This window comes from Echinops telfairi, unplaced genomic scaffold (assembly GCF_000313985.2).
Source record: "Echinops telfairi isolate 266 unplaced genomic scaffold, ASM31398v2 ScPeMD7_7406;HRSCAF=8444, whole genome shotgun sequence".
Classification (NCBI taxonomy): domain Eukaryota; kingdom Metazoa; phylum Chordata; class Mammalia; order Afrosoricida; family Tenrecidae; genus Echinops; species Echinops telfairi.
The window spans coordinates 3,989,291-4,000,491 of NW_022111306.1; the positions used below are offsets into that span (position 1 = coordinate 3,989,291).

At 44.6% G+C, this 11,201-nt stretch overlaps 2 protein-coding genes across 12 annotated transcripts in view; both read right to left on the reverse strand.

Annotated features, from left to right (window-relative positions):
• BICD1 (BICD cargo adaptor 1) overlaps nucleotides 1-11,201 on the reverse strand; it is a 268,002-nt gene that overhangs the window by 172,457 nt on the left and 84,344 nt on the right. The gene's annotated exons all lie outside the window — the stretch shown is intronic.
• Nucleotides 8,055-11,201, reverse strand: part of LOC105978352 (rho family-interacting cell polarization regulator 2-like) — a 10,256-nt gene continuing 7,109 nt past the window's right edge. The window contains 3 exon segments of the mRNA XM_045296386.1: nucleotides 8,055-10,065; nucleotides 10,067-10,273; nucleotides 10,275-10,538. Coding sequence (XP_045152321.1) covers nucleotides 9,036-10,065; nucleotides 10,067-10,273; nucleotides 10,275-10,538 — 1,501 coding nt within the window. The 3' untranslated portion in view covers nucleotides 8,055-9,035.

The following is an 11,201-nucleotide window of genomic DNA, read 5'->3' on the forward strand; positions in this document are numbered from 1 at the left end:
AGAGTTGTATGAGCCCCCAATAAGATGATTTAAAAAAGAATAGCCAATGCCAGAAGGCATTCAATGGGCTCATCGAGGCCCAAGGGGAGGAAAAACTACCCCCTTTGTGCCTCCCTGGAGACTTATAATTCTTATAAAAACATAGGAGGACAGGTCCCCAAATTCCCGGCTCCAACCAGTCTGGAAGGGTTCCTTTCCCATAATTCACTCCCGTTAAAGTCTGACAAAGTGCACGAATCCACCGTTCATGGGTGAAACTGTGAAAGCCATTGCAACAACTCCTTCAGCTGAAAATCAAAGGGAGCAAGATAAGTACACTTGTGAGCCGTTAGACAGCCTTAAGGTGGTGTTTCTTCAGCACCCTGAGATAGATAAGTGCTCTACAGAAACCCTCACCTCAGACCCACAACAGTCTTTAAGCTAGTAATGTTATGACACAATTCCTGTGTAAACTTGCAGGCTAGGTCTGTCAATCCAGTGTTAACAATACCTCCTGAGATTTCCTTTGGAATCTTCCAGTATAAAACTAACCCACACTTACATGGGCATTGCTATCCAATAGCTTTTGTGGTAGCCTCTTTTGTTTCTTCCAGAAATCAGCAGATTACTAATGACACTGAGACAAGACAACCCTAGGATCACCAGAGCCTGGATCACCCCAACCTCATCTACCGTGGGCCCCTAAGGGATGGCAAACCGTCCTAATAGAGTAGGAAGGGTGTGGACCCAAAACCCCATTACATGTCCATTAACAGCAGGAAGCAGCTAGAGACAGTTGTCCCCCAGTATCCCCAAAGCTCTGGCCCATGTTCCTTCAGTGGGAAATGCTAGGTAGCCAGAATAGGAACTAAGGGGGATTGTTTCTCCAAATGCCTGCATAGGACCACAGTAAAGGGGCTGTAGGGAAATCAAGCATCCATTAGACACCTATGGAAAAATTCAGAAGTGAGCATGCTCAGACCTGAGTTCCCTAGGTCCAGGTGGAAGGCCCACCTGGGTGACTACACACCAGCCATATTACATCACACAGGTGCACCTAAACACAGCCAATAAGGTCGGCCTATACCCTCAACCATGCCTCCTCGGCCAGTGGGGAGGGAAGGAGATATAAGCAGTCTACAAGGCAAGCCAACACTCCCCACCCACACCACCCCACCCTGCTCAGGTGCACACTGCAAGAGGAGGGTGAGATTTCTCCTGCTTTGAGGTGTGCACACGCCTGTGTGCACACACCTGTGTGCCCACCCAGGGACTTCACCCTCTTGGCCCCTGGGGGTTTCCTGGTTCTGCGCACGTAGTTTTCTGTTCCTGTTCTTGCATTCTGTCCGCGTGGTTTTTGACGTTCAGTCATGGACCGCTTTCCTGAAACAGCACGGTACTTTTTGAGACTGTAATACCTGCAACTCCCCCTTCTCTCATGAAAGTCACTTGTCTTACAAAAAGTGCTTCTGCTGCATGAATTCTGTCAGCATTACGAAGAACCGAAGTATCCCAATCCAGAAACCTAACAGAATTACCTATGTCCATAAATTCCAATTATATGTAGCAGTTGCTAAGGAAATCTAATCATGTCTCAAAAGCCAGCCAGTGAAAAATATATTTTCTGATAAAATCATTAGCTTAGCTGAATTTGAAAAAAAAATACTCCCACAAAGAGTTATAGTCTCAGAAACATGCAGGGGCAGTGGTTTGGGTTTGGAATATATGTAAGTAGGGTGACTGCAGATCTAGGCCAAAACTCCATCTTAAGAGGACGTTTTTCCTTTTAAATATGCTACTATTCGAGGAACAAAGACAACAAGAATCTGAAGCTCTAACTTAGGTCATTCATGTTTGTTAGACTCACTGTATTAACTGACCTCAACCATAAGGGAAAGTTGTCTTAGCCAGGTAGACAGTGTTTTCCATAACAGAGGTTTCAGACTAGAGTTGAAGTAACCTTCTCCTTTAACCAAATACATTACTTTACCTTTCAATACTAGAATTGACCTGTTCTACATTCACTGACAAGCCCCTCGTATGACTAAGGCAATATTTCTAAAGCACAAATTTTCTCTGCAGGGGCAGTGGATTATTCAGATATTTGGCTCTTGTAGCCAAAGTCTCTTAACTCCCACCAATCAGCCTGTCCCTGCATGGGTCTGGTAAGAAGGGCAGGGAAGATTCATTCCAATAGGACTCACCTGAAATTTTGAACAGGCTTCCCTGGAATGTCATCCTGCTAAGTATAAAATGTGCCCCCTGAGTAACAGGAGGGAGACTGTATTACCAGCAAGAGCCAGGAGTGGAGTTTACCCTGTGAGCCTGAGATTCCTCCACAGTGAAGCTCCTGGATCCAGAAGACAGCTGTCATATTAGAGGAGCAGCCAGCAGAACCAAAAGCCAGAGCATGGAAGAGCGTGGTGGACTTCCCAACACCCAGAGCAAGTAAAGCTGAGTGCTTCTGTGGCTTAATCAGTAGGGAAGGCAGTAAGCAAAGCTATTAAGCAGCCAGGCACAAATCATCTCCCATGATAAGCAATGGCGCAGGAGACCTCAGGGAGATGGCGATCTGGTAACCCCTGAAGAAATGTAAGTACAGATCATTGTTTCCTGTGATCACTGAAAAACCTATTTTGGTCACATGGTTTGGGTATATAACTTACTTGATGGTCACTGGGTTTTTAAAGCAGTTTGGAGGTAGCAAATCCCACTGGCCCCTTCTGACTCAACATTTGCAGAATACATTTATTTCTCTCTTATCAACCTGGTCTCTGTCTTTGGCTAAACAGTTACAGGCAATCCCAGACTCTTGTTCCTGGCAACATTTCCATTGCTCTTTCATCAGCAGAGAGTGTGAGAAGCCTGGCCTGAGTTTCCTGAGGTTGAATTAGGTGCTATGCTTCCTATGGTGTCATGTACTGCCGGCAGTACAAGTATTGAACTACTGATATTCATGTTTCTCCACTGCCCTGGGCGTCGAACAAAGGCAGAGTAGCCTTCATTCTGTCTCCCGTGCTTAGCACCATGTCTACGTTAGCCCAGCAGATTGTACATTAATTTTGATTGAAGGGATTCATTGAATGCGTTCTGAGTGCTAGAGGTTCAAATAGCTCAGCATCTACGAATGACTGAGCTTCCGAAATGAACGAAAGGGAGGGAGGAAAGCAAGCTCTTCGAACCCTAGAGAACCCTTTACGATGTTATCACTAGGGGGTGAGTTGTCCTGATTTCTACTGGGCTTGAAGAAGCTACTTAAATGAAGACTGGAGAAAGGACGATCTCTCAAATTTGATAATGATCTGTTGGATTTAACTTCATTTTCCTTCAAGAAATCTTCTGCTATTAGGTGGCAATGACGATGACAGCTGCTACCATTTAGTAGCTGACCTTTAATACAAATATGATTTACTTATTTTGTTCCAGGCAGTGTGAGAGGCGTAGCCACCATTTGCTCTAACTTTACAACCATACTACATGGGTACATATTTCAGTAATGTAATATCGGCTGATTCCCTTTGTGTAAGTACTCAGCATGCTGATTTTGAGCTACCAAGATACTGAAAGTGGTGTTGGGAAGAAAGGCTCAGTTCTCACTTGTGAAAACCTGTACAAGCTAGTTCCATTATTTATTCCCAGAGAGATAAAAGGTAGATGATAGTGATACCACAATTAGAAAACTCAGCAAACAATAAAATGGGGAGGGGATAAAAAGAATAAAAGTAGAAAAATTATTTGAGGTTAGGATACAGTTAATATAGAAAGCACTTATCATATTGGTATACATTTGCTGAGCAATGGTATACTTACCAGAGGTTTACAATCAGTCAAAGCAAAAAAACAAAATCTAATTAATTATACCATTGACAATGTCCCTATAGAAGAATGGAGTGTTTAAGGGAAGCACGGCTAATCCTGGTATTATAACCAGTACATGAATCTTCCTTACAGCTTCACAAAGAAAACTTCACAGATAAGACAGCTCATTCTCAAACAAAGTGCCTGTGGTGTGCCATCAAGTTGATTCCAATCATAGGAGCCCTACAGAATAGAGTCGAACTATCCTGTAGGAGTTTGAGGTTGTAAAAAGTACAGCCAGAATGCTCTTTAGAGGCAAGGATGGTGAGACTTCATGTCATGTACTTTGGGCATGTTGTAGGAGAGACCAGTCTCTGGAGAAGGATAACATGCGTGGTACAGGGGCAGCACAAAAGAGGAAGACCCTCGACAAGATGGAGTGACCAGCGGCTGTACCGATGGACTCAAACAGAAGAACTGTGAGGCTGGGCAGACCTGGGCAGTGTTTCATTCTGCTGGCAATGGGCTCACTATGAGTCAGAACCACCTGGATGGCACCTAACAGCAACAAGGACATCTATCAAAGAAGACTGTCGTCTTTTTCCTGGGGAGTACCTAGTGGGTTCTAACCACCAACATTTCAACTAGCAGCCGAGTGCTTAATCACTGCATCACCAGGGCTCCTTCCAGAGTACTCTCAGAATCACCACAGTCAAGTATGAATTTCATACCTTTGCTACCCACCCTCACTGCTTTAGTCGGGATCTAAGTGCATCCCCCAAATTCCTCATTTTTTTAGCTCCCCAGGTGATGCTAATGATCAAGTAGGTTTGAGAACCACTGAATCTCAAAACAATGTCTTCCACATCAATAATCCCACTTCTCATCTGAGTCTTAAAGGTATTAAGCATAAGCACACTTCATCTGAGCACTTCAATGAAGGGCCAAAATCATGTGTATGGTTTCTTCCAGGGTTTAAATTTATATCTGGAGTATTTCATATCCTTGAGGAAATCCTCTAAAATATTACTTTCCTTGAGCAACTTTTTAGAGTGTTAGATAGCAGAGAATCCAAGATTATTCTGCAGGGGTGGGGACAACAACCACTCACCACTGCAAAGGTACTTACCTTATACTTGACAGTTGACCATGAAGGAAATAGGGAAAGAGGTATAACTGTCTTCAATCTAAGGATGTGGAAATGGAGCCTCAAGAAGGTTAACGACCTTGCTAAGTTTATAGACCTAGCGAGTCCCAGACTACATGTGAATCCAGGCTATCTGTATTCATCACCACACTGCAATGTTTACACTATATATGTCTAGGGGGGGAAGCAAAAACATTTCATTTTTAAAATAAAACCATTGGGTACAAATTGTGTCCCATTTCCACTGTCCTCTAATATTTTGAACACTCAGCAATATTAAATGATCAATAATAGAAGGCTTGATTTAAGACACAGTCTTACAGGTGCTGTTCTTAATTCTTTCCAGGTTGCACCATTAGCTGTAACCCTATGAAGAGCAAGATCTTTGTTTATAGAATCGTTTTCATTATGGTAACAACTCATCACTGGTCTTTTTGTCTTAGAAAAATTAAAATCACTACAAAGCAAGTTGGTAACAAGACATATGCTGTACATGTCCACACTAGCTCCCTTTCAAGCCAGCAGCTTTTAATTTAAAAAGTAGGAGGCCCCAAATGTTTGACTTCTGTAGTCCTCAGTCTCTAACACCACACTGCATTTTAGGACAGCTATAAACGTGATGTCCTACAAGCCCTCATTACTTGGTGATATAAGAAACAGTATGTTCATGTTTTATTAAAGCAGAGACTTTGGAACTAAGTGCTCTGGGTTTTGTCATCTGTATGACTTTGGGGAATTAATTAACCCTCCATCATGAACTGAATTGGGTGCCCCCAAAATACATGTCAACTTGGCTGGGTCATAATTTTGCAATTATCTTCCCTATTGTGGCCTGATGTCATTATCCTTTGTATCATAACTCCTAACCTTTGTGATGTTAATAAAGTAGGATTAGAGACAGTTATGTGATTGAGGCAAAAGACAATCTACATAATTAGGTTATATCTTGGAACAATTTCCTTCACTATATGACAGCGATGAAGCAAACAGGCAGAGAGGAGAAACGTGACTACCACCAAGAAAGCAGAGGCAGGAGGGGAGCACATCTTTTGGGATCCAGCTCCCTACGACACATGGAGAGCTGCAGGAATGGGAGGCCCACACATTTTAAAAGAACGCAAGATCCTTTCTCTAGAACCACCACAGATAGTCTCCCCAGAGAGCGGGTGTCCTGTATTCAGACATCTACTCTCCTAAGCGGTGAGAGAACACATGTCTTTTGGATAAAGCCGCCCACGTGTGGAATTTCTGTTAGAGCAGCACTAGATCACAAAGACAACCTGTAAGCCTTAGGTTTCTTGTTTTCCAAATGAAGATAGTACTCTGAATTTAGTAACAGAATTGTGAAGATCAGCTCAGATAATCCCAGGGGGCCCATTATTTTAAAATTCAATTTTCCACAAATTTCTGAAACCCCTTCATATTTAAAAACATTTGACAACTTTAATTAACATACTCCAACCCTCATTCTGGGAACTGAGGGGACTGGGGGTGGGGGAGGAGATCATTTACTTTCAAGAGACCTAGTGAACTTTCTTGCCCCAGAGAGGGGTTTGGGGCTCAATAATTCTCGAGGGCAGTTTGAATGTTTATAAATATTGATTTTTTTCTCAGACAGCAAGATATCCTGCATTGGCAATCCAGGACCCAAGAATCCAGAATGTTAGGAGGAAAATATAACCTGTGGTGATCACAGCTCAATGTGAGCTACTACAGAAAAAGGCTCTACGTTAGACTCTTTAAGGGAATCGGGTACTTCTTATCAGACTAGAGTAGCTTTGCCTAGGAAATTTTTGGCATAGAGTGAAGAGATCCAAGGGGGAATATGTATGAGACTCTTTAAATCTGACCACAGGAAGCATCAGAGGAAGAACCAACTCCAGAATCCGTGGAATATGTACCTGGTGCGTGTTTTCAGACACGTGAGTCCTCCCCGTTACGGAAAGTCAAATGCAGCTCAAATTCTTCCAGAGGACGTTAAAGGAGATTTCTGTGCGGAATGGGGAAAAGGCAGATCCAGGAAACAAGTCCCAAGTACTTGACCACAAGATCCAGGGAGGACACTCTATAGGTTATTGGAGCCGGGCATGAAAAATCAAACCAAGCTCACTGCCATGGAGCTAAGTCCAACTCATAGCAAACTTACAGGACAGGGTACAGCTGCCCAACTGCCCCTGTGGGGGCCTGAGATGCTAACCCTTTCAGGGAGTAGAAAGCCTTGCCTTTTTCCAGTGGAGCTGCTGGTGGTTTCAAACTGCTGACCTTGTGGTTAGCAATCCAACCACTAACTCATAACCCACTATGCCACCAGGAAGTGGAGAGCAGGGCACTATAGACGATTATTGTACCCAGGAGCTCAGGGGTACCAAAGTCTGCTTCGTAGTGTTACTCTTTATCATTGAGTTGATGCCGACTCACAGTGACCTGTTGAACTGCTGCTGTGTTTCCAAGACCGTAACTCTATATGGGAGTCGAAAGCCTCATCTCTCTTCAGAGGAGCGCCTGGTGGTTTCAAACTGCTGACTTTGCAGTTAGTATCCGAACCACTATGCCACCAGGTCTCCTACGTCATAGTGTTAACACTTCCTAAAAGAAGAAAGCACGTGAAAAAGAAATTCAAGTTGGGATTCAGGCTGAGTAAGTATGACATTGCTCCTTTGCTGAGTGTAAAGCATTATTCATAAAATCCTTTGAGGCCAAAATGGAATTACTAAATTTGACTCAATTCCTGCTGAGTTTGACTATTGTTTTTATTCACTGTCTTCATGGCAATCTTGGCAACCTCCTGCATTGTGGATATGTGCATTGCTGAAAGTCCTAAAAGTAGAAGGTAATCTCCTTCCCTGATTCAATCAAGGAGCTCAAACTGGACATCCCCTCACTCCCCCTGTGGGTCTCTGAGATCGCCAGTCTGAAGTGGAGGAGAACAGCAGTTCTCAACCTGTGGGGCTTCACCCCTTTTGGGCTCGAATGACCCTTTCACAGGGGTCACCTGATTCATAACAGTAGCAAAATTACAGTTATGAAGTAGCAACAAAAATAATTGTATGATGGGACGGGTCACCACAACATGAGGAACTGTATTTTTTTTTTTCAAATCTTTATTTTCACTTTTTTGGTTGTTGGCACTTTTCCATGTATGTAAAACTTGCATATATAAAAATAAAACATAACAAAAAGTGGTACATCCAGGGATAAAATAACACTGTATCTGGGATTTATTCCAAAACCATCCAGGAGGGAGATATCAGGCAGAAGAAGAGATGAAACAAGGTTGACCAGGGGTTGGTAATGATGGAACCTGGATGGGCATGCTGGGATTCATCACATGATTCTTTCTACTTCGGCTTGAAACTTTCCAAAATCAACAGTTTAAAATATTACAACCAGAAAACCTTGAGAGACGTAACTGATGCCCTTCCTCCACTTACATTACTCAACCCCAAATAAAAATGCAATCAGTAAGCTAATTGTAAGAGTCACAGAGTCAATGCCAAGTACTACCAATATCTACCTTCCAAGTGGCAATGTTTTCAGTGTCCTTAGATAGGAGCTAGCCATCTAAGGCACTTTTGCTAAAGGAGTCACAGGATAAATCCCAGAAACACACAAATAAACAAAACATGGCTCCAATCCAGCTAGGTCATGCTCCCTAACTAATGCATTTTACCTTGTCCTTTTCTTGGAGAGTTGAGAAGAAAACGAAAGTCTTGAGTTCTGTCTTTGAAGGAACCAGACAAAACCCTCCTGGACTGGGCCCTGGAATTACAGGCGCAAACTCACTCTGTGGCCTGAAGAATCCTGTACTGCTGGCCACAAACAGAAACATTAGATAGAGTAATGCTAGTTGCTAGGGGCACCAGGGAAGAGAGGAGCATTTTCAAATATTCAAGAGGACACTGCGGTGGATCGAAGGGGACAAGTCCTGCAAGGAAGAAGAACCAAACGTCTTCCATCAAGTCAGGTGGTGGGTACTGCTTGCACATGTCTTAGCACAGGGTGGGGAGGGCCTTGCTGGGCTCTGTGTCAGACACTCAAGATGACAGAACAGCACATGGGGACACGTCTTTCAGTCTTTTAAAGCACCGTTGCTTCATTCACCCTCAGTGACTTACGTCCAAGAGGCAGCATCATTTAGTTTCTGATTAAGATGTTTAGCATCTTTTAGAATATCATCCAGATGCATGACTTCTCGACACAGATTCTGAAACTCTCTGTATTGCTCTCTGTGCGGCTCTAATGCCAGGAAAAGCCCACTAAAGGCATCCTCCAGGCTCCCGTCCAGGAAGGACCGAAAGCCTTCAGATTCCCCGCTGACAGAGCCTTTCAAGAGCAGCCCCGGCACCTCGGAGGAGGTCAGCCTCCTGACCAGGTGCTTGGTGATGTTGCCTTCCAAAGTGTCCAGCTCCACGGGCTTGAGTTTGGAGGCCTCGTCCGACTCTTGCAGAAGGGTCTCCGCAACATCCCGCTCCGTGAACAGCTGCCCGGCCATCGGGCCTGTGGGCTCAGGCCCCGGCTTGGCCTCGTCCTCCCCGGAGCGCTTTGGCTGCGGCCCTGCGGCCGAGGAGCTGCTGGAAGAAGCTGAGCTAGTCGTCGGTGCAGTCGTTCTGCGAGTACAGGCTGTCGGGGCTCCGCTCTGCGTGATGGTAATTTCTGGGTTGGCCGGGCATGTCCTGGAGGCAGAGCCCCCTGCGAGGGAAGGCCGGGCGCAGTCTCCATTGGGCAGGTGGCTGAAGCTCAGGGACAGTGGCGTCTTCTCCTGGGCAGCCTTCCCATTCTCGAAGATGTCATCAGGCAGATTCGAAAAGGAGGAGTGATCTTTGAAGGTGGGTGTTTCCGGGGTGCCCTGGCTGTACATGGACATTCTCCGCTGTAGGGCAGCTACCTTGTTTCCTGTGCCCGAGGAAGGGGTCACATCCTCCACGTCAAAGGGATACCAGGTGATTTCCAGGTTCAGCTTGATGGTGCCAAGGTCATTGATGTCAACAGCCACCACCTGAGGATGGGCTGCAAACAGCTCTTTGGTCTCGCAGGTCACACTGCCCACCAGGAGGTGAGTTGCCAGCCCCTTGAGCTCAGTGACCTTGATGGAAATTAACCCAACTATCAGGTGCAGGAAAACCATTTCTTCTCCATCCCAGCTGTTTGCCGTTGACTTCTATTTTCCCTTTCAGTTTCCACCTATGTCGGCCGTACTTCATGAAAATCTCATTCTGGTCTCTGGGGCAGAGACAAGCAAAGCCAACCAGACCTTTCATCTTGATGGAGAACTCCCCCAGCAAATTCTCCAACTCCGCTTCGATGCTGCACATGTTCTCTGTGTGCTCTTTGTAGCTCCGATTGATCTCGCAGACTCTCCGGGGCAGCTTTGCTGGCAGGGGACATGGCAAAGGCTTGCTTCATTTTGCTGGCACCATCCTGGAGGCGTCTTTGGATACAATAAGCTTCATAGAGCTCATCTACCTTACTAATGTGTAACTCCAGATGTCTCATGTACCTTTCGATGGTTTTAATTTGCTTGTCCTGGTCATACAGCACACCCAGATGGGAGTTTCTCTTCATATCTTTTAACAGAGTTGTCAGCTTGTCCAGCTCCGCCTGGTGACCGGAGGAACTGTATTAAAGGGTCACAGCATTAGGAAGGTTGAGAATCACTGGAGTAGAAAGTCTCATCTTTCTCTTGAGAAACAACTGATGGTTTTGAACTGCTGACCTTGTGGTTAGCAGCCCAATGCTTAACCACTACACCACCAGGGCTCCTTTATGACAAAAATGTAATAAAAGAGAATTGCTTTCAAGGATCTTGAAGCTGGCCTTATCAGACGTTTACCAGATCACTCTAAAGGTTTTGCTTAGCAAGATGTTTCGGGGAAATGAAACCCTGGAAGCAAAATCAATCTTCACCCGTTCCTGAAATATTAACGTGGTTAAACGTGTGTTAACATCTACCAGTGGTGTTTTTCTATCCCACCTGAAAGCTATAACGCTAAAAATTAAGAACCACTGTAATTAGTTCCTGAAATCAATTACTGTAACTTTATGCCCAATCATCCAATAGAAGCCTATTTCCCACCCCTAACCCCTCCTACTTGTGAGGTCAACTAAAAATGAAGCAACCAAACAACTCTTGTTGGTTAAGTTCATCTGGTGAAGACCATTGTCATGGAGTCATCAGTTCTGCCCTGTGCAGACTGGTGTCCTCCTGAATCTGGATGTCATTGCCCTCTGCTCCCCGTTCCTTTTTTGTTGTTTGTTTGCTTTTCTTTTCTTTTTTTTT